This window comes from Vanellus vanellus (assembly GCF_965231255.1).
Source record: "Vanellus vanellus genome assembly, chromosome: 9".
Classification (NCBI taxonomy): Eukaryota; Metazoa; Chordata; class Aves; order Charadriiformes; family Charadriidae; genus Vanellus; species Vanellus vanellus.
The window spans coordinates 18,013,134-18,040,366 of NC_138914.1; the positions used below are offsets into that span (position 1 = coordinate 18,013,134).

The 27,233-nt window shown below is 50.5% G+C and overlaps 1 protein-coding gene and 1 pseudogene across 2 annotated transcripts in view; one reads left to right on the top strand and one right to left on the bottom strand.

The window, feature by feature from the left end:
* Positions 1-27,233, bottom strand: part of DNAH1 (dynein axonemal heavy chain 1) — a gene marked incomplete at its 5' end in the record, with an annotated part of 71,422 nt that overhangs the window by 4,446 nt on the left and 39,743 nt on the right. Inside the window, 31 exons of the mRNA XM_082487929.1 lie at positions 178-309; positions 679-837; positions 1,315-1,455; positions 1,824-2,024; positions 2,522-2,673; positions 3,316-3,511; positions 3,593-3,818; positions 3,925-4,085; positions 4,506-4,655; positions 5,481-5,600; positions 6,065-6,190; positions 6,416-6,547; positions 6,970-7,161; positions 7,788-7,955; positions 8,422-8,613; positions 13,426-13,611; positions 14,697-14,807; positions 15,317-15,508; positions 15,870-16,041; positions 16,789-16,997; positions 18,173-18,308; positions 19,154-19,350; positions 20,583-20,813; positions 21,633-21,811; positions 23,114-23,152; positions 23,509-23,682; positions 23,820-23,977; positions 24,654-24,814; positions 25,290-25,430; positions 26,646-26,750; positions 27,043-27,201. Of these exons, the coding sequence (XP_082344055.1) occupies positions 178-309; positions 679-837; positions 1,315-1,455; positions 1,824-2,024; positions 2,522-2,673; positions 3,316-3,511; positions 3,593-3,818; positions 3,925-4,085; positions 4,506-4,655; positions 5,481-5,600; positions 6,065-6,190; positions 6,416-6,547; positions 6,970-7,161; positions 7,788-7,955; positions 8,422-8,613; positions 13,426-13,611; positions 14,697-14,807; positions 15,317-15,508; positions 15,870-16,041; positions 16,789-16,997; positions 18,173-18,308; positions 19,154-19,350; positions 20,583-20,813; positions 21,633-21,811; positions 23,114-23,152; positions 23,509-23,682; positions 23,820-23,977; positions 24,654-24,814; positions 25,290-25,430; positions 26,646-26,750; positions 27,043-27,201 (4,998 nt within the window). The remainder of the gene's footprint in view (positions 1-177; positions 310-678; positions 838-1,314; positions 1,456-1,823; positions 2,025-2,521; positions 2,674-3,315; positions 3,512-3,592; positions 3,819-3,924; positions 4,086-4,505; positions 4,656-5,480; positions 5,601-6,064; positions 6,191-6,415; positions 6,548-6,969; positions 7,162-7,787; positions 7,956-8,421; positions 8,614-13,425; positions 13,612-14,696; positions 14,808-15,316; positions 15,509-15,869; positions 16,042-16,788; positions 16,998-18,172; positions 18,309-19,153; positions 19,351-20,582; positions 20,814-21,632; positions 21,812-23,113; positions 23,153-23,508; positions 23,683-23,819; positions 23,978-24,653; positions 24,815-25,289; positions 25,431-26,645; positions 26,751-27,042; positions 27,202-27,233) is intronic.
* On the top strand, positions 9,066-12,586 carry LOC309675569 (HAUS augmin-like complex subunit 3; annotated as a pseudogene). Its single transcript has 5 exons — positions 9,066-9,858; positions 9,961-10,332; positions 10,509-11,020; positions 11,573-11,786; positions 12,184-12,586. The product of its transcript is annotated as an HAUS augmin-like complex subunit 3 (transcript).

Below are 27,233 nucleotides of genomic sequence, written 5' to 3' on the forward strand. Positions count from 1 at the left end.
AGTGCTCAGAGGGTGCAGGCACAGCCGCTGCAGCTGCTCCTGTGCTGACCCTCTGGTTTTACAGGGAACCTGTGGATGGGATGGGATGGGATGGAACTAGATCTGGGCTCCTCCCAGGGCTCCAGCCTCTTGCCTGTCATTGTCTGAGCAGGCAGGCTGCTCAGTAAAATAGCTTACCTTGCTGGGGTCAATGCCCTCGACCAGTCTCTCCAGTGAAGGCATCCAACTGGGGGCCAGGTGGCAGTTCTGGAAGAAGACCCAGTTTCCCTGCTCCATGGCACTGTGCATCATGGCTTCAGCACAGGGGCCCTGAGGAGGCAGATGAGAAGAGCTCAGACCCTGGTCCATTGTGGGTTGTGCCCTGCTGAGCTGGACAGGGAGACAGCTGCTGGGTGGAAGGACCACTTTCTAGAACTACAGCCTGGCTTTGTCCCCATGGCTCAGCTGGATCTTTGCTGTCTGATGTCACAGCAAGGCCCCTTTTGCAGCTTTTGCAAGCCTGTGGGTCACGGTGTGGGAGGATGGAGGGAATAGAAGAACTAGGAATGGATTTGGGAGAGAGTCCTGAGGCAAGAGGGTGTTTTCACTGTGCTGCAAAGGTGACCTCCTTGGAGCTAGGTGAGGGCGCTGGAAGTGCTGACAGGACAGTGCTGCCCCAAGTCAGCATCGGCAGCTTACCTGGCCTTGGCCCAGAGAAATGGCAGAGAGCTTTTCAGAGAACTTCATTTCTTCAGCAAACTTGTAGAGGTTGGCAGCTGGGTCAGTGCCCGGGGACAGAACGAACACCAGGGGGGTGGTGGCACTGGACTCCCTGAAGACGACTGAGAGGTCAGTGGTCTGCAACACAAAAAGCTGGTCAGAACAGAGGGGCCATAGTGGCACCATGTGCAGCACCTCCTCACCCTGCCTGGCCTCCAGCTCCTCTCCACGGCACCGGGATGCTCTTGAGTTCCGAGGCCAGAAACATGTTCAATAAGGGCCTAGTACAGCTCTTCTCTGGTAGCATTAGGATCAATTAGGATCACGGCAGTGACCGCTTTCCCATTTGTCAGTCAAACTCTTCCCTCATATGCCTGAGCTATCTGCTTCCTCCCAGTGTGGTTGAACTGGTGGACAATAGGTAGGATATCCCTCATGTAAGACATACATGTTTCCTGAGCTGTGGGGACACTGTTGGTGCAGCCCTTCTCTGCAGCTGGAGAGAAGCACGAGCACTCTCACTGCAACTGGAAAATGCTGACAGCCCATTTACAGCAAGCTCAAGGCCTCCTGATCCGCTCATGGCCCCACCAGTGCTTCCTTTTGGCTGGTTACCTGTGGCTCAATGAAGTGCCGATCCAGTTTCAGCGCCACAAAGTCCTGCATGGCGTTGGTGATCTTATCTCCCCGCAGACACCGCAGAACCAGCAGCTTCTGGAATGCATCAAGCTCAGCCTCCCACTTCCCAGGCAGGGGCTCTCTGCAAAGCAATTAGGTGCATTTTGAGAGGATATGCCAAACCCTGCAGCTCCCCAGGAAGCACCCAAGCTGCCTGCAGGCTGAGGTTGTTGTCCATAGCTTTGAAGCCATCAGCAGGCAAACCAGAGCTGCTTCCACTGGGGAAGTGCCAAGTACTGCTGGGCTAAGGTGTTGTGTGGCTCTGCCTTGGGCAAATGACATGCACATGCAAGGGCCACCCTTGAGGAGACAAGGAGATGCCTTGTGTGGCACAGCCCTGACTGTGAGCAGAGACAGCACTGTGGCTGTGTCGGCTCCTCATGCTCTCCCAGGGATGCCATTACCTGCCAGGTGCAGTACAGCTAAGCTGACAAAGCAGGGGGCACTTGCCTGTGAGGCTTAGGGCTGTCAAAAATGGCCCTGAACGCTGCAAGGTTGGCTGCAAAATCATTGGCAAAGCCAGAGAAGTTCTTCAGGTTGCTCAAGGCCAGGATGTCTCCCCATGCTCTCTCATACAGCCAGGCTGGAGCTGGGTTCTCCCTCATCTCCTTTATGGTCCCTCCTGACAACAGGTACCGCCATTCGTCCTGGGAAGAGGATAGGATGCAGTGATGAATTATAGCTTACCTGCCTGGGCCTGAGGCACATGGATTCATGCTGTAGCCGAGTAAAATCCTGTAGTAACTTTCTGGCTGCCTCTCCTGCCAGGTGTGTGTGTCGAGGAGTAAGTGAAGTGGAGGGTCTGGTGAGTTCAACATCACTGTTCGGCTGCCACTAGCCTTTCTCTATCTTCTAATCCCTGCCTGCTCCCTCTGAACTTGCTAATCTTTCCATCAGTCTGGCAGCAAACTTGCAAAAGCTGCAAGTGATTCAGGCTAGGCAGCGATGCAGATAGACACAGGGAAAGGTTTGAGATCTGAATGAAGAGAGAGGCCCCGGGTTTGCCCACCAGCCTGGAAGCCTGCCCCTGGCCCCAGGGAACAAGGTTCTCTTCCACCCTGGCAAACTATTCAAGGGGACTGAACAGGCTGGGGTTGAGTTGCTCTGATGGGATCCCATCGAAGGACCAAGCTGACTTGCTCACCATGTCGATCTGCCCATCGTTCATCAGAATCCGGACGCAAACCAGGAAGGCAAACATGAGCTTGTGCTTCTCAAAGAGGCTACGGCACACATTGGTGTAGAGACTGAAGGTGATGTAGTTGTTGATGTTCATGATCCGGTCCTTCAGAGTGTCTGGAAAAAAGGCAACAACAGGACAAGGGTGGTGGGTGCTGCAGGTAGCGTGGAGGGTGCTCTCCATGTCAGGTGTTGGTGGCTGGTCAGGGGGCACACCTACACCCTGCCCAGGAAGGACAGACACTGCTTTCAGTATAGACAAGGCACAGAAACCCCTGTGGAAGCACAAGCCTGTGAGACTCAGCACACAGAAGAAAACACTGCCCTAGGACTGGGAGGGAGTCCACACTGTACCACGGCAGCCTACACAGACCCAGCCACCACCATCCTGGCTAACACATGCTGCCAGGTGGGGAGAGCTGCCCTCAGCCTGTCAGCAGCAGCCAGGACCTGCGCATGGAGGCGACTGTGACAAGCAGAGCCATACCATTACCAGGATGGCATGTACCTTGTCTTATCCCTCCCGCCTGGTCAGACAGGGCAGCAGAGAAGTAGTGGGGAAGAGAACAGAGGTCAGGCTGTGACCAAATCTTCCCTTCCCTTGTGTGGGCACAACTAGAGGCAGCTCTGGACCATGCCGAGAGCCAATGCAAGCAGTTATGTTTGCCTTGACTCTGCAGGTGTCCTAGCTTCTGCTGACACTAAGCCAGGAACATGGAGTAAGGAAGGGGATGGGAGGGAGCTGTCCTGGACAGGCACCTGCTTTTTCGGAGTTACTGATCCCCATTAGGAAGATGTTGAGGAACCACTCAAGTGAGTACTGGTACATGGGGTCCACATTGGACAGGTCTGAGACACAGAAGTAGAGGATCTGCGAGCGGATAGCAACGGGCACATACTGCAGGCGGGTGTTGTTTATGTCCTTCTCTGTCTGCTCCGCCACCATTACCTTGGCCTGGGGGACAGAGATGTCATGGTTAGTGCAGTGCTGGCAGGGGATGTACAGCTGCAGGGGAAGAGCACCTCCACATCTGACCTGGATCTCCCCTGCCTTAAGCTTGGATGCCTCCAGCACTTTGATGAGCTCTAAGTCGTCTACAGGGTTTCCTTCAGAAGTGCTGAGCCGATACAAGATCTGGTCTTCTATCTTCTTCAGCTCCTGACGCATCTCAGCATTGCTAACAATTAGCTGGTTTCTTGCTTCTTCTAAGTCAGGCCGCTCCGCAGCCACCACTTGTCCCAGCAGTTGGTCTTCCAAGCCACTACAACAAAAGCCATGGAGGTGAGGGTGGGGACAACAGGCCCGAGGGCTTGAAGACTGAGGAATGAGGCTGAGCATCATGGGCAGCTAATAGGGTAAGCAGATACCTGGGCGAGAGGGTGAAGTTGATGAGGGTGAGCTTCGTGGAGACCTCAGGGCTATAGTGAGGGTTGGGCAGGTTGGTGGTGATGTACATCTTGAAACTCTCATGGTAGGGGATCACCGTATCCCCCATCTTCAGCACTGTGTTGCCTTGCTGTTTGTAGGTCTGTACCAGAGGGGGACAACCACAGGAAGGCTGGGACGGTTACCCCTTATGAGGAAGGCATCCCCTGGTGCCCTATGCTCTGCATTGAAGAGAAAGTCTGAAGACTCTCTTGTCAGAGGAGCTCAAAGCTGCCTGGCAGACCTGAAGGCCTGAACTTGAATGCAGCAGCTGTACACCATGGTCCTGCCAGCCAGGCCAAGACAAAATGCCTGCTGGCAGGAGACTGGGGTGTGTGGGAGGCTACATACACATTGGAGCCCTGGCCAAGACAGATGAGCACAGAACAGGCAGCATCCATGCGCGTGCTTTCTGCCCAGAGAGACCTGCAAACCCACCAAGTCCCACTTCACCCCAGCCAGATAACCCCTTCCAGCCTGGCCAAGTACCCACTGCCCTCCTTGCCAAGGTGAGGCACAGAACCTGTTTCAGCAGGACAGGCTCGAGGGCTGGATCCAGCTCTTCACCGACATTCTCCAGCAGGAAGGGTTTCCCGAAAGTAATGGCGTTTTCCAGACTGCAGAGGAAGTCCCGGTCACTCAGTTTTGCCACCTCCAGGCTGTTCACCTTCTCCTGAAAGGCAGCAGGGAAGGGCAGGGTCACTGTGGTGTCCTGCCCACCTTCATGTCCAGCTCTGGTGCATGGTACACATCTCACTGGGTGGATACAGCTCCCCAGAGCAGCAGAAATAATGTATTTTCTTGCTCAGTTAGTTTTTGGTTATTTTGGCAAGCTTAGCCCATGTCACCAGGCACTAGAGGCAACCCAACAAGGCAGCAGGAGGGAGAGAATGGTGAGAACCTCCTTCAAAGAGCCATGCCCCTACAGAGCCCCACATTGGTAACTCAGAGCTTGTTTGCCTGCAAAGTAAGAGCATGTGGGTGGGAAAAGCCTTCAGGGAGCAAAACAGGAACAGCTGCCCAAACCTCCTGCCTGACCCTTCAAAAGGGCCGTGGGTGGCTTCCTTCTGGGAGAGGAGAGGTGGTGGTCTGTGTCCTTAGTGCTCTAGCAGCAGGGACTGTGCTCACTAGCCAGGTAATGCTACCCTGATCCCTTCTGTCCTAGGGACCCTAAAGGCTGTTATGGGAGATGCTGGTGGTGTTTTGTGTGTTTTAGGGTGTGGTGAAGGATGTAAGGCCTCCACAATTCTAGTGGGGAGCCTGAATGGGAGTCTGATGCATCACTTTCTTGTAGTGGCCCTGCTCCTGCCCTGTGCTGATTTCCCCAAGCAGAGAAGTCCACCTGGGATGCATATGGATGTGGATCTTGTCTGGTGCTGGTCTGGGAGAGTTGGGGATGTCTTGCAGCTCTGGAGCCCAAAGCTCCTCTGTGCAACTTATAACAGAAAGCTGCTTACCTTATCCTGGCAGACCTGGCTTTTCTCCCCACAGCTCTTACCAGATTCTTGATCCACTTGTTCGCTTGTCCTTGGGGATCTATGTAGTGAGTCCAGCGCTGGGAAAATTGTGTTATTACCCCATTCTCCACAGACAGGGTGTCATTGGGTAAGCCAGCAATCTAATGGGGCAAAAAAAGCTGTTAGGAACACCTGGTAGCACAACACAGCTGAACAGAGAGAAGCCCTTGCTGCCCTGGCCCCTCTGTGGTCCCAGTGTGGTGGGTAGGGGATGGTGGTGAGGGTATCTCTAACAGCAGCCGAGTCCAGAGCTGCAGCTCTGCCTGAAGTGGCTGAGCTATGGGACAGAGCTCTGCTGGCAGAGTTAGGCTTGGGCAGGCTATAACCAGGCCTTTGCTGTAAGCCTGTGGTTTGCAAAGGGGAAGCCTTACGGGCTAAGCCTGATGCCCTCAGAGCTTCTGCTCATTGCGCAAGGAACCCTGGCAGCAATTCCAGCTCTGCAGTGTGGAGGTGCTCGGTCATTACTGAGCTTTGGTACAGGCAATTCTAGTGAGTGGCGAGCTGAGTGTTTAGCCTTTGCCTGAGGCACCTTCAGCCTGAAGTGCTGGGATTTTCTACAACTTGCCTGCCAGGAGCGGATTTCCATGGGGTCTCCAAGGGTGCTGATCAGGTTCGGCTCCTTGGTGTGAGGAATGTTGTTTTCTGACAGCTGCCTCAGCCACTCTTTGCACAGCGCTACACGGTAGTGTCCCTGTCAAGAGAAGCACCATCATAGCCTTTCTTTTAGTTCCAGCTAGTCTGCTGTAAGCATCTAAACCCTCCTGTTTCTGTTCAAATGGAACCCCATGCAGTCTCTGGCAAAAATGGAGAGATCCAGGAGGGAGCCTTTCTCCCAGTGGATCTGGCCAGCAACAGCAAGGGGTGAGGAGAGCAGAGGAACCAACAGAGCCCCTCATAGGGAGCATTGCACACTTACTGTAAAAGGGCCCAGGTAGGCCACAAAGCCAGCTGCAACCAGCACGTCCCCAGTGATGTTGTTGATCTTGCAATCCAGGTTCTCTACAGTGTCCTGCCAGCGCATCTTCTCATCAGCCAAGCTGCTTATGAGCTGTGGGGATAAGTTGCACACGAGAGCTGCTGTGTGGTCCAACTTCATGTCCTGAACCTGCTGCTCTCTGGGTAATGCTGCAGGTGGCTTTGGGGACCAGAGGTTGCAGGGTGGCCTCTGCCATATCCTGAATTCTGTCCCCAGCTTTGAGCACTTAATCCCGGGATTACTGGGCTGCTCTCAGCTGTCCCGGAGAGTCACTGCTGGCTGAAGAAGCTGTGCACAGGAGGACAGCAGCTTTCCACACCAGTGCCTGGCTAACTTAGCTTCCCCAGTCCTGTTGTGCTGCTGAAATCTGGTCAGGCAGCTTCAACCTAGTGTTGTCATGAATTGCAGGCACACAGAGGTTTTCATCGCTATGCTCCTTGACCTGAAATCAGGTTGTCTTGTGTAAGCAGGCAGAACCCAGCTCTGTCCCTTACCGTATCGGCACGGCCCAGTCTCTGCTGACACTGCTCACACTTCATCTCCAACTCTTCCTTCTTGGCTATGCACACCTTGTACTTGTCTTGCAGCATGGCAATGCTACCTTCAACCTCCCTTAGGTGTTCCTTAGCTTCCTCAAGGACCTGCTGAGTGGCACGCAGGTCCTCTTCTGCCTCCCGCCAGGCTCGCTGGGGAGATGCACAAGGAAATGGTGGGTATGTTGAGCACATGGCCAGGTTCTGCCCCCAAGAGACCTTGGAGCAAGAGTTGGTTTTCCATAAAAGCACTAGGTGATACTGAGGTCCTTCCCTGTATGACAAAGGTTGACCTGCCTAAGTCCAAGGGGATGTTCTGCAAGCCCATAAAGGTAGAGGCGAGGAGGGCATTTCTGCATACCTCCAAAAAGCCAGGAGCCTGTGCCAGCTTACCCAAGCTCAGGATGTGGCCCAGTGGTGAAGAGGAAGAAAGGTTCCTCTGCTTACCCCAAAATAATAATAAAGAAATAGCTAGGCTTGGAGAGGATTAAGGCTGAAACACTAGTGAGATGTGGGAATGTTTCTGTAAGTATGGTTTCTGCTGAGCCAGGAACACAGTACTAAGAACAAGGTTATCACTCCTGTCCCAGCATATTCCAGGCTGATTTCTTCTACTTTATTATGCTAGCGGGTTTGTGGGCTTTGGCTCTGCTAAGGCTTGGTCTGAACATTATGTCCTCACTTGCAGAACATGGTGATTTTCAGCATCCATTACTGAAGGGGGCTGCTAGTACTATGTTCTCTAACAGCTAGAGCAACTCGGTCACACTGTCTCTTACCCGCTTGGGCTCCACGACCTTGGCCACAAAGTGGTACTTGTGCATGGCACGCACCCACTGGCAGATGGAGGTGCAAGCTTTGGAAACCTTGGCGATGGCAGCTGGCTGAAACTCCTCATTGTCAATGTAGGGTTGGATGGCCTTGATCACAGTGTCTGCAATATTGTCCTGCAGGGAATGGTGGGAGAGAATATAGATTGGTGATGAGGGTGCTAGAGGTCTGACTGAGGAGGGTCTCAAAGGGCTTCCCCCAGTGGCTGCAGCCTGCACCAGGACCTGGCAGGGTGGTTAAGGCATCGCAATGGAGCAAAAGGAATCAAATTGCTGCATGTTGAGGCCTGGGAGGCATGGCTGTGGGATTGGGTAAATCCTTTCCCATACCACTTCCATCTAGCTCCTCCACACGGAAAGAGCAGAGGGACAGAAGGGGAAAACCTGTGCGTTTGGGTCCCATTGCCCAAGGCAATGAAGTGCTGCCAGCTGACATGAGGACTTCCTGGCCAAATATGTCCTCATCCTTTGTGCTTGCTGAAGGGTATTGCCCACAAAAAGCTTTAAGCTTCATCACTGTGAGAAGGAACTCTGTGAGGCAATACCTGATCCCTGATCACAGCCTCCCTCTGCCACCGCTTACCTTATCATACTTAAATAAGCTGTCCAGGAACTTCCCTGGGTCCTGGAGAAGGCCCCTGCCTGGCTCCCAGTAGTCATCCACCTTGGAGCCTAGCTTTTCTCCTGCCACTCTTTTGGGCTTGACTCCTTTCATAATGCAGACAGCTTCAATCACCATCTTCACACCAAGGGGAGGCCGCTGCATTGCTCGTACCTTCAAAACCCAAATGGAGACAGTGGGTTGGCCTGGTTCTCAGTGAGAGGGGGTGCTCATCCCTCAGCTGGTCCAGGGGAGACGGGACCAGAGGTAGGACATTTAGAGGATGCAATGCACAGGCAAGAAGGGCAGAGGTATCTGAAAGGAAAGCTGGTTATCAGAAAGGGCAAACTATTGGTAGGCTGAAAAAGCCTGCCTTGATGCTCTGATAGGTGTATCTTACAGACTGAAGATGTCTTGGCATAGGAGGTAGATCTGTATGGCCCTGGAGAAGCCATACAGAAATGGGGTATGGGCAGGCTTTCTCCCTTGCTCTGTGGGCTCTCATTTGTCTTGTACCCCACCATAGCAATGCTGCAGCCCATAAACTGGTCTGTAGCGCTTGCAGAGGGACTGCTTGAGTCTCTCCTCAAGCAGGCAGCTAGGAGCACTACTGCAGCACCCTTGAGATGGCTGTGGGTGTCAGGACCCTTAAGGATGACTTCTGGTCATCTTCTTCCCTTCTAGCACTGAACACCCTTGCCATGTTCAGCCAGAGACAATCCCAGGCCTTCCCACTGGACACAGTCAGCAGTGCGGCAGAGTTTGTAGCGATGCTGAGGCTGGTCTACCCCCATGCAGATACTCTCTGTGAGGGGGACTTTGACTGGCTCTTTGACTGCCCTCAGACAAAGCAGTTCCTCGAGGGGTTCTGCAGCACAGTGAGGGAGGAGAATGTGCTGACCACCGCTGAGCTGGAGGCCTACGATGCTCTGCTGGCTGCAGGCAAGCCCATCCTGGAAGGTGATGCACTCAAGCAGGCGTTGCAGATGTGCCACCATGTCTCACAGCTCCCAAGCATGATACCAGATGATGAGGGTCCCTCTCTGGAGGCCCTGCAGCAGGAGCTTCAGGACTATTGCGACCTTCAGCTCTGGCAGCACAGCAAGCTGCAGGTTTTGACAGCCAACCTGCAGCAGCAGCTGAGGTATTTGGAGGAGGAGGAGAAAGCAGTGAAGCAGAATTTGAGGAAGGTTCAGATGGATCTGGAAGTGGAGATCTTCCAAACCAGCGTTGTCCTGAGCCAGATCACCAAGGCTGCAAAGCAGCTGGCAGAGTGGCATGGGGACATGGGGAAAGGCTGGCCACCAGCACTGCTGTGTGAGATGGATCTCTACCCTTACATAGAGCTAGAACAACAGGCTACCAATCTGTTTGAGAGGTTCATCCAGCAGGTCCTACCAGGGAGATTCCAGGCTCTAGGTACTCAGGGACAGAACAGGCTGAACAAAAGGTTGGAGACTGGGACACAGGTGGATTCAGACTGGGAAATACTGGAATGAAGAAGAGAATGTCCTTATCAAGACTGTGCAAAGACAACATGTGAGGTGGCACCAGCAAGTCAGGGAATACTGGTCCAAGGCTCGAGGGCAGAGCTGCTAGCAGAGGGGAGGAATGGGAGAGGTGTTAAGCATAGGGGATGAGGATGAGAGAGATGGCAGCCAGGAATCCACAGAGAGAATGGATGCCAAGCAAACAACGGTGCCAAAAAGCCTTGGGACTGAGGGAGATGAGCTTCTGGGGGACCAAGACAGCTACTGGAAGGAGGTGAGCCAAATGGAGAAAGCATGTATCTGTGCCCACAGGGAGGTTATAGTCATGTCAGCAAAAGTGGAAGGCAACAGTGCTGTGCTGGAGTGGACCCAGAGGACTTTGGAAGCTCTCGAGGAGAACCAAGTAGGGCCAGTGCTCCCTTTCCTCCACCACCCTTTGTGGCAGGGTCTGCCTGCGCTGTGGGTAATCCCTCCTGTTGAATATTGGAGCATAGCTGACATGTCAGGAAGGGGTGGCAGAGCCAGGCAGTGCTAGTGGTGTGTCCTGACACCAGCCTGTCTTTTCTTCCCCCTGCACAGCATGTAGTTGAGGAGGAGCTTTGGTGTCAGGCTGCCATGCTTCAGAAGCAGCTTCATGCCCTGCGTTGTGATATCACACATACCCTGACCTGCGAGCTGCCAGCCCTGCTGAAGACAGAGGCCTGTCTGTCTCACCTGCCCATCCTGCAGAGGGAGTTCAGCCTGGAAGCTGCCCATCTGCAGTATGTTGCTGAGAGGCAGGAGGAGGCAGCTGCTTGGCTGGCAAACCAGCACAGCCGCCTGGATTTACTGGAGCTCCATCTGAAATGGGAGAGAAAGGAGCTGGACCAGAAGGCTGCTTGGATGAAGGAGATGGAAACTGCCATGAGGGAAGCCCAGACCAGGCTGCAGGAGCAGCAGGACTACTTCAAAGATGCCAGCTCCTCCCAGAAGGGTTGTCCACACACATGGATAGACCCCAAAGACCTCTCTGCTGTACGGGAAGGGCCTCTGTGTGTGTACGCATGTGTAAACAAAATAGATGTGGAGGAGGTGGCATGGGAATGGGAGAGGTGTGCAGCAGACCCAAGCTACCAGGCAGTCTAGCGGTGCTCTGCCAGTGCAGAGCCCCCCCTGACTCCGTGGTGGTGATCAATTCCCCAGAAGCATCTGCTTCTTCCTGGCTGGCTAGGGCTGGTGCAGCAAAGCATGGGCTTGGAGAAGGGAACAAGTACGGAGAACAGAGATTTTCCTAAGATATGAAGGTGGAGAGTATAAAGGCAAGTCTTGAGCCATGGAGGAGAGCTGGGCCAGAATGAAGCACAAGCTGCCTGGAGCAAGAGCTTTCTCCAGTTGGGTGTCCTGCACTAACAGGGGCTGCTTAGTCCTCTCTGCACAGCTCTGGAGTAGCTGGTGCTGGTATCTGCCAGCAAGGAGTCCCTGACTGGTCCTTTATGGTGCTCTTCCCATACCTCCAGGGCATGGGCTGCTCACCAGGAGTGTCTGTCCTCTTGTTGCTGCCCCACAGCTGCTTGCATCCCAGTCCCACAGCGCACAATGTCCCCCTGTTCTTCCCCAGTGCTGGTACACTGCTCACACCTCTGTCTGGCTGTCCCCTCTTGCAGGCTCTGGGACATGCTGGTGGGGCAAGATCAGGAGGAGCAGCTCTTCTGCATCTATGAGGCCATAGCAGCCCAGTGCTCCCAGCTGATTCAGGACCAGAGGGTGCTGGAAGCACGGCTGACAGCTCCTATGTCCTAGCTACCTGCCCTGGAGTCTTCCACAAGGGTGCTCTACCAGCTGCTGTACAACAGCTCCAACCAGCTGCAGGTCTCTCCAGTAAGAAAGCAATCCTGCTCCACCAGGCCTTGCTGGGGGACACAGGGCTGAGAGTCAGAGCCCTCTGTGCCATCCTCCCTGGGTGCAGGGGGAGAACTTACTGCTTCTCAGCCCACAGAGGGAGAGGAGGTTGGCCTGATCCTTGCCTTGTCCCAAAAGCTATCTAGTCAGGCAGTGGCTGGCTGAGGGACAAAGGGGATTCTCACTATGTTTCACATGTGCTGTTAAGTATAGAGATTGGGGTGCCTTAGCCAAGGTGGCCCAGTAAGTTACCTCTGTTCCTTGGACTGGATGTGTTTGGAGGCCAGTGCCAGGTGTGTAGTTTGTTTCTGATGGACTGAGGAAGGAAATCCCCCTCTTTCTGTACATTCACATGTGTTTGGGTTCTGTCCCTCAGGAGATCATTGAGCTGACGCAGCAACTTATCACCATGCAAGATGACCTCTACCAAATGCTGACAGACCTCCTGAATGACTTGAAGGTCAAGCATAGTTCTCTGGAGAGCCCTATCCTGTAGACAGAGCGCAACCTTTATGTATTATTTTTACTGCAATGAGGATTGTCTGAGAGAGGTGGTGGAAGAGCTGGAGAAGCAGGTGTCAGCTTGCTCCAAGGGACCACTGATGGAGCTGCCCTATGCAAAGGAATGCTCTCTCCCTGCCATGTCCTCTTTTGGTTGGGCTGGGTCATTAATCCTGGACTGGGAGACAACTTCGGTGGTCCTGGCTCCAGTGACAAGTTGCTTAGGTCATGGACCAGCAGCTGGGCTTAAAGAAGCAGGGAGCTTATTTGTTAAATGAAGATTTTCCTGAAGCTGGTGGGTGAGTTGGATGATATGTAAGAAACTGATGCATGTTGTGAGTTGGCACTGGAAGCCTCATACAGACAGGAGACTCTTCATGTCAGCTCTACAAGAGGATGGGTGCTGGGGGCAAGTGGACTGACACTATGTCTTTCCCCACTTTCTGGGGAAAAAGAGTTTTGTATGTTTCATGGGGAATAAAAAGGTCTGTTATTGACAATTGCACAGCAATAAGCCTGTCCCCTCCACAGCTGCTACACCCTGTGCCATGAAATCTTGTACTTGCTGAGTTTGCTCTCTTGGGTAGGGGCTGTGACACTTGCCAGGCTCAGAATCACCCCCCTTTCTCTGACTATCCTTTTCAAGCCAATATTCCTTGAAGTCAGCCCACCAGCCACTGTCTCTTCCTCTTCTCTGCCTATGATGGGTCCCCTTTCAAAAGAGCCTGCTGGTTCAGACAGTGTGCTGCTACATCTGTCCCTGTGCTGTACAGTCACTACTTGGGGTTGCACTGTAGTACTGCCTGCCATCTACCCCCAAGGACAGGCCCCGTGGGGTGAGCCCTTCCCAACACCCTCTCTGGCACAAGTTGGAAACAACATGCAGGAACACCCAGGAGCCCGTTGCTGCCTCTCTGCCCTTCAAAACTCTTTGCTTTTGAAAGAGTGAAGCTGAGAACTTGCATGGGCAGCTGCCCAGACTGTGAGCCCAGGGGGATGGATAGAGATGCTGGAAAAGGCTGGGATGCTGCAAGCCAATAGAATGGCAATTGCTGCAAAGTAAGAGGCTGTCCAGGACCAGACCCAGCTCTGCCACCCTTTCCCTCAACCCAGTTACCTCTGTAACATCACTTTTGTTGAGGTTCCTCAGGCTGGCAAGAGCAGCGTCCAGGGCTGGGAGGGCTTCTGCCAAGTCCTTCTGAGCATCATCTGCAATGGCTTGGGCTGCCTGAGCTTTCACTTTGGCCTTCATCTCCTCAGCCTGCACAGCACTTCGTGTCTCTTCAGCCACAGCTGTGTCCACCTGCACCACCAGAGACAGCCTCAGAAGCATGCTGGAGCCAGAGCACCCCTTTGGGTTGGCACAGCACTGCTAGGTAAGGGTCACAGATGTCCTGGCAGGTTGTTTGTTTTATTCCAGCAGTGACGTGCTGGGGCTTAACTGCTGGAGGGGATCCCCTTCCCACATCATACTGGCAGGAGGTTTTTGTCACCCTGTAAAGATCATACACAAGCTTCAGCTCTGGCTGTGCCTGGAATGGTGTTAGTCCTGCAGGAGTTAGCTGTTCTACCCATTTTTCCTATTGGCACAGGGATAGGATGCACAGGGATACAAATGTGTAGGGAGACAGAGGAATAAGAAGATATGCTGGGGGTTTTGTTTCTAAAGCTATTACTTCTGCCTACCCACAGGAGGGGAAAGGGAATGTGTAATATAGCCAAATCTTTATCTGCTTTGTGGGAACATGGGAGATTGCAGACCCTTCCCCTTTGCATGCAGAGCTGTATGATGTTAGCGTCTCTCTTCCCTCTGTCTCATTCTGGTCATCCCATAGTAGGAGACAGGCAGGGAGGAACACAAAGCAGAGGGAAGGTAGCCAACACAGGACAGTTCCCTCTTCTGCAGTGACATGAGTGATTCTGTGCGATGATCCTTGAGGTCTGGGCTAGCAGGGGCAGGCTGCAGCTGGATCATCTCCCTGGGGATGGGATGTGGGGGAATGATCCCTTTCACCAACAACAGTCTGGGCTTAGAACTGCTCAGGCCACCTGAGGATTGTGTTAGTAGTGTTGCTAGTCGGTGCTTGCAAGGGTCTAGAACAGTGAGGAAAGGGAGCTGGTAGCATGGCTGAGTGACCCCTGGATTGTGGTTTCAGATGGGGGCATTGCGTCAGCTAGGAACTGGCTGGTAGGTTATGTCTGGCCCCCACCAACACCAGAGCAGGGACCCAAGCAGAAGGCCATTCTTGCTGGCAGTGTTGCACAAATAACCGGCTGAGGCCTTTTTACTGTCAGATAAAGCGGGATTCCATACAATCTCCACACAAATCCTTGTGTCCAGCCGGAGCAGCCAGACTTGGAAAGTGCAGGGCTGCTCAGCAACAGTACCTGCAGTTGCTCCATGGTTGTCACTGTGTCCTTGGCTGCCTGTGCCAGGAGAGGGCGGGCGGACTCCAGCTCTTCCTGCATCCTCGCTACATCCTCTGCTGTTTGCAGGAGCTGTGGAGCAGAGGGGAGTGAGGCAGCAGCCACTGAAAGCCCCAGGAAAGGGCTGTGCTGCCCTGGTGGGTGCTCCCTGCCCAGTGTCAAAGCTGTACAAAGCGGGTCCTGCCCTGGTCCCTGCTTAAGCAACAATCTGGCACTATGGTGTGCTTATAAACAGTAGTGCCTCATGGTGCCTGCACATCATGGGCATTACTTCATAAGCTCGTGGCAATCAGTCAGCAGAACAATGTTGCTGTTATTAACTTTTTCACTGAAAGCCCAATAAGGAACATCCTGAGAGATTATGAGCTACAGAAAGGTCTGTGGTCCCCAAAGATGGGGGACCACTCTTCTTTTAGAGCTGTTACAGGCTCAGACCTTCAGAAAGACTGGCCCTGGCAGAAGGCATGGTTCTGGTTTTCTCCTGGTACACAGGAGATGTGTAGGGCATCTCTGCAGCTATAAATACACTGCTCAGAGCAGGTAAGGGGGGCTCAAAGCTCTCCTGCGTGTGAAGAACAAACCTTGTCCAGGCCACTTTTCATCCTTTTCTTGGCTGTCTTCAATTCCTGTTTCTTCTTTCCAATCAGGGAACTGAAGATGCTGAGGAACTCGAGATAGCTCTTGGGAGTGACATAATTGTGCCTGGCGAGCTCTGCCAGGTACACTTGGCACTTCTTTGCCACACTCTGATGGATTTTTACACACACTTGAATCTACAAGGAGAAAGGAAAGAAAGAATCTTACTCAGTAGTGAACATGTGGTGGGCAAGCCTATGTGATGCCCACAGAGAGCACAAGGGGCTTACAAAGAGCCTAAGCATACTGTCACGACAGAGCTTATAGATGCATGTGGGCTTCAATACCATACAGAGAGAGGGTGACAAATAGACAAAGCCATTTCAAGGCATACAAAAGCTAATCAGTTCTGTATTTGAACGACCCTGCCATGAAAGATTTCTGCTACAGGGTAGGACCTTTCTGCAGGTGTCCTGCATCCATTGTCTATGTGTATCTAGAGGCACGGCACATTGAATATACAGGAGCTGTGTTTTCTGTGTGAAGTGTGGCACCTACCATCCCATCGACATCTTCAGTACTGGCACCAAGATGTGGGATCTCATTCAAGAAGGAGGAGGCAACGCACTGCAGGGCTTCAGCAGGCCACTCGTTAAACCAGTCAATGGTACAGCAGTTCACAAGAGAGGGGAACTGTCTCAAGCGTGCACGGAAGACTTCTCCAATAGGGCTGAGGAAAAGATGCAGAAAAGGGATGTTACAACTAGCTACAGACAAACAGATAAAATAGCTTTCTTACTTCCCTAGAACCACCCTGGACTCTTACAGAGTAAGAAGGAAGGGAATATACCTAAGGAAGAAGGAAGGAGGAAAATAGGGAATGAAAGTTCACACAGTGAGCTGCGTGTCCTAAGGCGCATGTCATAGCTCACTCCTTGGGAAGTTCTGGGTATATTCTGCAAGTATTAAGATGGTAGAGGGGTGATGTTTTCTGGGTCCCTCCCTAGGGAGAACACTTAAGGGGTAAGAAATAAATGTGATCTGAAGTCTATTTCAAGCAAGTGAGTGCTTGTACTTGCCCTGAGAATGCCCTGTACCTTCTGGCAGCCCTCCTGCAATTAAGCAAGCTGCTCATGGACTACGCACGAGATTCATGAGTAAACATAGTGCAACTGAACCCCAACTTCAAGCAAGATATTTTCATAACAAACAGCTCAATGCTGCATGAAGGAAGATGAAGTTTGTATTTAACCTGGATCAGACATAATCATATTATATAACTTTTCAAACTTCATCTTGAAATCAGCAAAGTGTAAAAAAGAGTATCCAGTCCTACGGGAAGGTGGTATGCAAACCTTACTCCTCCTCCAAAGTCAGGGGCTTGGAAACAAATGTCCCATGACAAAGTGATGCAAGGCAAAGGACAAGGAGGGAATAGCTAACACTGACAGCATGGAGTCCTACCCCTGAACTGTACCTCATGCACAGGACCATGTGGATATTGCTGCGAACCCGTCCTACGTATGCAGCCATCAAATTGGCCTTGGTGGGCTGCTGCCCTAGATCTCGAACAACGGGCTTCATAGCTGTCATGATCTGTTCTTGATCATCAGGGTTGTAAATGTTGGGAACATCACCTGAGTTGAGCAGGTTGTTGATATCCTCAAGGAAGGATTCATCTTTAATCTAAGTAGATGACAGGGAAAAAAAAAAAAATAAAAAAAGGAGGCATTTTCCTAAGTCATAAGACAGTCATGTCTCCACATGCCATGGAGATCACTTCTGGATAAATATAGCCTTCAGCTTCTGCTATAAGAAATAATTTTTGTGATCACTCCGCTTCCCTAAAGCATACTCTGACCCTTGTTCAGCATTTCCAATTGAAAAGCCATGTTCAGCCACTTCAGGGGTGGGGGTGTGTATTTGAGAACAAGCCTCCTTCTGCCCATTCGCTGTCTCCTTACAGACAAATTGAGCTCAGGGCTTTGCTCTCTGCCTTGCAGTGACTCTACAACCAGATCCCAGACCCCAGGTTGCTCTGGGTCTGCATTCCTCCAGCACAGAACACTTCACTATTAGGGTAAAGCTTATCTATGTGGGAGACAGAGTAATTGTAGGGATGTGTCACAGTCTGTGGGATGATCTCCCTCCAGAGCTACACTCACCTCTCCACCTTTGCTAAATCAGAAATACACAGCATCCATCTACCTGACTAAATGCACCCTCCCATACCCATCTTCTCCCACATATGCTTCTCACTGCAGGGAAAAGGATGTAAGAACAAGCAGCATTTGACAGACACTCATCTCACTGCTTAGGGCACTGCCAGAAGGGACTTAGTTCCTATGATAATGAAGGCAGTACAAAAGTCTGTAGGGAACATAACCACGAATTCCAAAAGTTGGCCTAGTCTTTAGCAAGTTACAGTTTACAGTAACAAGCCACCATTATCCTGTGGAACCAGCAGGCATAAGGCCCTAAATCTACCGGTATATTTGAAAAGAAAGAGAATGGTGTTACTTACTACTTTTAGTATCGGTGGTCAACATAGTGCTTAGCTTCAGCTTAGTCTAAAATCTTGGATCCCACCAAACCCTTGGATGGAGCTGAAAGGGGCTTCCTTGATCAACAGAACAATCAGCCCACTTACACACAGCTTTACAGTCCCTCTAGCAACAAATGCACCACCTTTAGATTTCCTGGGACTTTGTTATAAGATGATGAAGGTGGACTACTTAATAAATAAAAATTGTGCCTGGTTTGTATCGAGCTCCTCAGTCCTCTTTAGGGGGATTTATTGAGTGAGAGATGTGTTTCTGACTCTGTTTGAGATGGAGTCCACCATGCTAATACTCCTGTACCTGTGTGTCTACGAATAGGAATGTCTTGGGTAGACTTTGAAGGCCTGCCTTCATCATGATCTTCCTCACATCATCTCGCCATTCAGTCATGCCATAATTTTTGGACAGTTCGATCTGGAAACACTCATAATCAGCCCTAAAAGAAAGAGAAGCCTGTGGAGTTACATTGAATTAAAATCTCCACTTTTGTCAATCATGAGTATGTGTTGTGGGCTCAGGGGGAGAGAACTGAAGCGAGTTGTTTTCTTGCAATGAGTCCTGAGCACACACCTGTCCTTGGGCATGTTCAGTCACCAACTCAAGAGCATATTTTACACAAAGCAGAGATACCTGAGCTAGCTAAAAACCAGAAGTACAACTCCATAAGCTAATAGAGTCACATTGCTTCTTGGGCCCAGTACCTCCGAGTGCAGAGGGAACAACTCAATGTGAATTTTTTTGTGATGCTGCCCTCAGAGGTTGGTGCACCTGCGAACCATGGATGCATTTCTCTAGGATCATACCCTGTATTCAGAGCTGGAAGAATTTTCTTCCTCACCCTAGTTCCCTGGCTCTTCAAGTTTCCCCTTGAGACCTCTTGACTCCTGAGACTCACCAGTCCTACTTGCCAGGTTGCCAGTGTCACTTGATCACTAGAAGCTCCTGTCTTTGCTTCGCAGCTGCCCAGCTCCCAAGAAAAAGCCTCTTTCTCTCCCCCTGCCACAATGAGTGCTGCACAGGCCAGTGAGCTGACACAGACCATGCTGCATTAGCTCATTCGCTGCATGCCCGCAGCACTAACCCAAGCTATTAGCAGGCAACAGAGTCCAATTTTTCTAGTCTAGATGTGCATGTTAACTGAGCCCTAGCTCTTGAGTGTTAAATCTGAAGTCAGCAACAAGAAAAATGTGTAACCAGTAGCGGGAAGGGCAGGGAAAGATTCTCTGGAGGCAGCCCCAATGGAGCTGCTCCACATTATGTGCATAGGAGTGCATCACTTACATGTGAGATGCCAGTCTGGTGAGAGACTGTCTCCCACTTCCCCCAACACCCAGGAGAAGAGCGTTCCCTGGAGCCTGCCGCAGGATCCGGCTGATTCGGCAGATGTGCTGTATCGCATCCATGAAAAGCACAAGCTTCAACTCTGGGGTGTTGATTTGATTGTACTCCTCCAGGTAATCCTCAATCACAACCTTCAGCTGTGGGCAGAAACAGTCAATTGTGACTACCAGTGGTGATGGTTCTCTTTGCTCGATGCTCCTATAGGAACTGCCATTGGACTGGGCTGAATTTAGCTCATGATGGTGGCAGCAGCAGCCGCTGAATGGTGACCTTAAAGTAACTCAGGCAAGTGACTAAGGTCTGCTGTTCCCAATGGTGCTGTTTCCCTGGAGAAACGGCAGTTCAAAATAAAATAGGTTAGGGTTGCCTGACCCATACTGTTCCAGGGCCTCCCTCTGGGAGGAGAGCTTCCTCACTATAGCTGACCACTGCCTGCTGCTGCATCCCGTGGTTAGGACCCTGGCTGGAAAGGGCAGGTGCTGGAAGAAAACCCTGGTGGCTGTAGATAAGGAGAGAAGTGCACTCCTCTCCTGGTCCAGCCATCGCACAGGAGCTGCAGGAGCAGCTTTCCAGAGCGCTCTTCAACAGCATCCTCAGGCCAGAGCAGACAATGAAGCATGAAAACAGCTGGGATTTGGTCCTACCCCCTCAGCAATCTCACTGTGAACCTGGGCAAGCAACATCAGCTGGAATTCATACAGTGCTGAGATCCCTGCCTAGATGCCAAAGTCCTGTGCGCATCAGTGGACTGTGCAGCAGCATGGTAAGTCTGGCGGTCTCAGCTGTGCTCACCTCAGTGGGGGACAGGCCTACCTACTTTGCAAAAGAGATTGGAAATCTCAGTTAATTACCAATCCTCACCACACAGCTATAACAAGAGGAGAGACGACAGGATAATCATCTGTTTCTGATAATGAGTGCAAAAAGCACTGCTCATTGCCTTTGCTTAATTATCACTACCAAAGTACTTGCAGTATCTTCTCCAACAGAGAATCTGGCAGTAACATTAATTACTTGTAAAGGTCAATTGTGAAGTCTTTAATGGCAAAAGTAGTATTGTTTGTGAGTAATGTGCCATTTCTTTCCAGCTAACTTCATTTTCCAGTCCCAAGTGCACTTGGGAGAACTGGCATAGCAGGCTGCCCCCAGCATGGCAATGCAGAGACAACTTGTTCCACCTCAACTTCCCATCGTATCAAATGCAGCCACTATCCATATCTAGGGTAGGATTTCACGAGAGCCCTGGGAGGATTTCAGACACCTTCAATTCAAGCAGCCCCATGGTTACTATTAACTGTTTTCTTTTGTTTGCAGAAAACTTGGAAGATGGGAACATAGTTCACATCATCATGATTCCCAGGGTCCTTACCTTTTCCTGGCTGTCGATTGCTTCATACAGTTTGATATTGGCACCTGGCTCCATGAAGTCCCCAAACAGAACTGGCTGGGAAGGGATGACCTCCTCAAAAGTGGTGCCTAACTCCTCCATCATACTCTTCATAAGGTTGTCAAACCAGGTCTGGTCCTCCTTGCTGACTAGGCGATCACAGAAGACCCGGCAGCTCTCATGGTACCACAATCTCAGCAGGTGCAGTTTGTTCTGGGAGGAAATCCCAGAAAAATACACCCATGAGAGAAGCAGAGAAGTATTAAGAGCCTCACTGTCAGGAAAGCTGGTTCCTGCCCAGCATGTGGCCAGCTCCACTCCTGCTAGAAGGCAGCTGGAGTGGAGAAAGAACTGGGCGGAGGAAGCTACATTCCCTTCTCCTCTCAAAAAACAACTCTTGTCAAAACAGCTGCTTTGCAGGGAGCTCATTACAGCTTCAGCTGATCCCCCCTTTATTTGTCTGTATGTCAGGCTTTCTTTGAGAGATTTAAATTTTACATTGTTTGTCCTTATCTTTGCCCCAGTTTGATTTAATTTTTACTGTTTTCAGAAGTTCTTGTGTTTTTTTGGAAAGATCCTTTTATTCAGGTGTAGCACAGAAGCAGGGTCCCAAGTACATCCTGTGATGAGTCAGTCTCTCCTGGCTAGGCTGATGCCAGAGCAAAGTCCTCAGGAGAGCTGAAGGGGCAGAAGCGTCCATTGTTCCAAGCTGGTAACAGGACAACACTTCTGCCCCTGCCTGGTCCCCTATGGCTCCATCCACCCCTGAATGGCCGGGCTGTGTTGTACTGACTCCCTGTGGCCACTCACCTGCTTCCACGCCAAGGAAGGGCTGGGGTAGCAGGGGAGGTCTGTTTATTACTGGTACTAGGCAATATAGCCAAAGGGAAGGTCACCACCTTCATTGAACAGTAGCAAAAACCAGCTTCAGTAAGAAATTGAGGCCTGTTTGCAGGCTTGACAGTGAGACCTTAACTGGAACATTTCTGGTCTTCCTCTGGGTGGCATGGCTGTGCTGACGGGAGAACTCACCTCGATCTTGCTGGGCTCAGCCATGAGCATGCCCTGGAACACCTTGGAGAGGTCTCTCAGGTTGAAGGTGTAATGTGACTTCGCTGGTGTGGGCAGCAGCTGGGATGTGATGGTCAAATACATGCAGATAGTGGCATCAACCAAGGGCTCGTTCAAGTCTTTAACTGCAAGTGCTCCTGCTGCAGAGACAGAGGAAGGCGGAGAAGGATGCTGAGGTGGCAACTCTGGGTAGAGAAGGTCCTAGCAATGCAGATAGGTGGCACTGAATGGCAGAGGTGTTGCTAGGATGTCCTGGTTCCGGCAGGGATAGGGTTAATTTTCACAAGGAGCTGGGACAGGACACAGCAAGGTTGGCCGTGCTCATGTTAAACTGCCTTTATCTCAACCCATGAATTTTGCCTCTTTCTTCCGATTTTCCCCATCACACCACTCAGGGGGGAGTGAGTGAAAGACTGTGTGGTTCTTTGCTATCAGCTGGGGCTAAACCACAACATAGGACTGTCCAGGAACACACTTTTCTTCCATTTTCTTATGCAGAAACTGTGTGGGGACCTGACCAAGCACCTGCTCACTGCAGTGGACAGTTTGCCAGTGAGTTTCCCAACCAAAGGGAATCAGATTTGAGGATGGAAGAATGCATTGCAACAATTCTGTGGTGGTAAGAGTTCACGGACCGCAGGGAGAGAGAAGACACTGCCAGATAGGTAATTGGTGCCTATCTGACATACTTGCAGACAGGTTTTCCTTCTCCCTCCTTTTACTCCCTCAGTGGAGTCTCAGCTACTTTTAAGCTAGAAGGTGTGAGTGCCCTCTTAGCTAAACTGCCTTGCAATTCATTGAGCTCAGCAAATGCAAAGCCACCGAGGAATAATTTCTTATGCAATAGTCTGCCAAGATTTAAACACAGCTGCCAGTTTTAGAGCATTTTTTTTTTAGTCCCAATCAAGTTCATTACAAATGCTCCTGGGGAAGTAGAGCCCTGTGACACCCTAGCATTTTGCACTTTTTTTGCGTTATTTCCAAAATTCTTTCATTTCTTTTTAAATCACAGCTAGCTGCTTGTGTGCCCCTGAGCTTATAGTCAGGTAGTGATGCTTGGGAATATTGCAAGCACTCAGAAGAAAGCTCTGCTTTGCTTTTCTCATAGCCCACTATTCTCACTCCTTCCTACTGGCAGATTTGCAGATGAGGGCACATTTGCAAAGATGATCCTAAATTCCCACCCTGTCAAATAGAAGAGGACTCATTTAACTCCAAATGAACCCTTTTTTTCTGGGTGGCTGTAGCACCATGCTTAGATCCTCCCTGCTCAGCTGTCCACAGGCTGCAGCAGATGGAGAGTAACAGAAGGCTCTGCTTCCACAGAAGGCTGTTGTCTGTACAAGTGTCTGTCTGCTGAAAGCACAGGTAAGCTATGCCATGCTGTGCCCATCAGTTTGTTCTGTTCAGAGTCTCTTTCATCTGTCTTGGCTCTTACTTACGCACTGGATCTCTGTAACTTCTTTCTCCAAGGAGTCCAGCTAGAAAAAGACAGAAAACCTGAGTTACAACTTTATTTGCTGAGGTGAAGGATAACTGCACCATCTACCACAAACAAAATCCCCTTTGAAAGGCCCAGGCCTTTACCTTAAGAAACTGAGAGCCAAAGTTGAAGTTTGCTGATTTACACCAGCAGAGTTTGGCTCTAAGACTAAACAGTGTACGAGCTCTCTGTTTGCTAAGATTTAAACAACACTTTCCCAAAAGCATCTTCAAGCAACTAATGCAAGTTACAGCTTCCAGCGCTTTGATCCAATATTCCTCCCCTTTCTACCTCCATTATCACTGAGTTGACTGGCAACATGAGGAGAAGGTGGCAGTTATCTGCAGAACTTACCCATCCAGCTGCCAAGGATGGTGGAGAAGACAGTCTTCTTGCTGCTCTCCTCCATCTCTGTGAAGGAAAGGTAGTTGAAATGGCGGGTGAGGCGTGGAGTGACAGCATTCCTTCCTCCTCCAGGAGGTCCCATGGCACAGACAAAATTAATATCTACCAGCTTCTTAAAAGTACCTTGAGGAGTGAAAAAATCAGGAATGAAAGATAAGTTGTAGCTAAAAACCCTCACCACAACTCTCCACAGCAGGTATGCATATCTATCAACAGGCCAAATTTTGCCAAGAGCACTGGGCAAAGGACCTGGGTCATACCGATCTGCTTCCTGTCGTACCAGCCATGGTGGTCCATCCACTGCCGCAGCAGCTCGATGGGTGGCTGAGCACCATATTTCTCCAGCATGGGCATGTTCAAATCATCAATAAAAAATATGAAGTACCGCCCAACCGGAGGCCCAAACACACCCTTCCGCCTGTAAGGACAAAAGCCGTATAAGGACACAGGACAACTCCTACTGCAAAGGTACTCCTAACTTGATCCAAAACCAGTTTTTTCTCCAGAGGTTTCCTGGGTCAGCAGTTTCAGCTATCCTTACACTAACACTCCATATACCTCTTTATATGGGCCTTTGCATGGAAAAGACCTGAAGCAATGTTTGATGCACTGGCTTCTTCCAGACACGAGTGAAATTTTGTCTACTTATGCAAAATGTCAATGAATAAATGGGTGCAAATAAAAGCAATGAATTTGTTGGAAACTTCAAACCAGTGGCTGACCAGGGAGGCAAAAAGGAAGCCGTTAACTGTGGGGAGTGGGATTAGGGGTCAGCAGCTGCATTTTCTCCCCTCATCAGTTTCTATTAAGATCCCACACCAGGATTTGCAAACACCTGTGTCGTGAAACGTGGAATAACTAGAATTTGAGCAACTTTTACAGACCTTCCCTAATCCTTCTCACCTTCTTGCTGTTGTATCAAGTTATTGCTGGCTCTCACAATCCCAGCTCAGATTTACTGTGTGTCTTATTTGCTAGCCACAGCTGTATGTGCTTGGGGCCTCTTCAGGTCTTGGGATGAAACTAAAAGGCCAAGCTGATAGAAACACTGAGCTCAGGGATATTGCCTTTGCAAACACAGAAATGAAGCTTGCCTCTTATCCAGTTTGCTGTCAATAAGATCCTGGGTTTGGTTAGCAGAGGTGCGTGCTGAAAACATCAGGAAGTGGGTGACGTATCTAAGAGGCAAGTTCTTCAAAAGCTTGTCCGTAATTGTGAGAGTCTTCCCGGTGCCAGTGGGACCAATGCAGAGAACCTAGAAACACAATCAGCAATGCAGCACAACTGTAGGCATACAGTCTGTGTTTCCCAACTCTCTGACATTTGCTGGAGGAAATGCAGGTTACTGCTCGCTTAGGCATTCAAAGGCTAGGAGAGGACAGAAGACTTGCTTCTTCAGTAAGGATAGCTGTCCAACAGATCTCTTGGTGTGGAAAGAATCCCACCAGAGAAGTATGAAATGGAACCGTAGGAAACAGATAAAGAGGGATGCTGATGGGCTATCTAGCAATTGCTGCATTTTGATTGAACAACTGAGTGTTGATATTCCTTTGGCTCCTGAATGGAGAACTCTTGTTGAGCAGAGAAGTACGAATCCATGACAGTGGGAAATAATCTTAAAGTATCAGGTTGCTGTTAGGTTCTGACTGCACTGTGAGAGGACAAGGCGCTCCTGTTGATGAGAACAAGGTTCAATCAAAAAAAAAAATCAGACAAGGCTGGGCACATACTGGCTTACGGTTGGTGAGCAACAGCTCCAGCAGATGGGCCATTCGGACTGTGTTCATCGTGGGCACAATAATGTCACAGAAGTTGGTATCCGGAACCATGGTGAACTTTGCTGTAGAGTCCAGCCACTTCTCCCAGCACACCTGAAAGGTATGGGTGCATTTAGAGGGGGGGTGTTACATTTATGCCCTACAGGAACAGGAAAACTATTTCTGCTGTGTTTTCCCTGTCACAGCTCCTTGTATAGCAGCTCAGATTCTGACCAGGAATTCAGGTTTCCAGCCCCTCTCTCTACTCTTGCCACCTATACCTGTCTGTATGGCAATGCTGCCAGTGCCTGACTCATTTCCTTCAGGAGGGAGATAGCCCAAGAGTTACAGATCATTGCCCCAGCAGCAACATATTTGCCCTCTGTTCTGAAAACTGGGATCAAAGGGTGATGCAGCACTTGTGGTATTTGCAAGAACAGGAATTCTGTCCTAAACTGACCTACCCTGTAAGTGCCCTCATGGCAGAGGGCCAAAGAGGGCTTAGCTGGGATCCTGTCTTCATGTTTGGTGCCATTGCCTGTGCTGCACTCAGAGGCACATGGAGGTTTTATACTTGTACAAGCCATGAATGACTTGTGCTAGAATCAGGTCACAGACTAACCTCCCAGAGGCCACTATCCAAACGAGACAGAGGTTTTATCAGGGATGTGCTGGTGAATACTGAGAAAATGAGCATTCCTGACCACCCCATGTGGCCTTCCCAAAGAAATGACACTGACAGCTTCTGCTAAGCATCTGATACTCTTGTAGGACTCTCTACTGTGCTCTGATTTCAGGAAGGTGAAGCATTTTTCCTCTTTTATTTTTTTTCTTGTTTTCTTTCAGCCTAGGGGCTAGTGACTGTCAGTCAGATGGGCCTTCTATGCCCTACTGTCTCCTGTGAAAAACATGGCATAGTTGTCTGCCTTGCTCCTCCCTCCAGACTCTGCTGCACACAGTTCTTATGCTGTTGTACACTGTTTTCTAACAGACACAGACTTTTCCATCTAAGCTTCTCCCTGTCCTCCTCCAGCAGTCACACTTGTAGAACCCTCTCACTTTCCTGAGCATTGGCAGAGGCACTCAGGTCTGATTTGACCAGTCCTTGGCTCAGATTCAAAAGATCTGCTTCACAACCCTGAGGGCAAGAAACTGCCTTCTTCCTTTAATGAAAAGCTTCATTACACCTTAAACATTCTCACTTGGTTCCTACAGATCTTTCTTTTGTGCCCTTGATGAGAAAATCTTACCAAATTCAGCAGAACTGTGTTGCTTCCTGGTCCCTCCCCCCAGATTTCCCAGCTTGGAGTTGAAAGTGAAATATTTTACCTCCCTAATGACCTCCTCATCCAGATCATCTTCAGCACTGCTAAGCCCAGCATCGTGCAGTTTATAGTCATAAACCAGCCCTTCTTCCGGGAAAAGTAACTGGATCTGTGGGAATAAAGCTGGGGTAAACCAGGCTGCCACTCAGCTGAATTGGCAGGAGGATCTGCACTACTGCAAGGAAGACTTTACTAATGGGATGCTGCCCAGGTGAGGCGGGTCAGGTGTCTCTCCCAGATTTTCCAGGTCCAGGCGTCCCTTGAAGTTTGAGGCAAGTGTGGTATATCAGATCCCAAGAGGAAGCCCATCCAAAGCCTTCAGACTTTCAAGAAGCTCAGACCCCTATTCCTCATTACTTGTTTTTCTATAATGAGAGAGGATCTGCTTTTCCTTTACTCACCTTTTCCTTTGCCATCTTCTCCCTCAGCCACAAGCTGAAGGCCATGTGACCTTGGGAATCTCCAGTAGCACCCACGCTCCAGATCAAGGCAAATATAAACCAGGGTTCAATCAGCTCTCCGATACGAGCTGCCTTCTCCTGGGGAATCATCCTAATTCCCTGGGAACCAGAGAAAAGCAGAAGTAAAATTC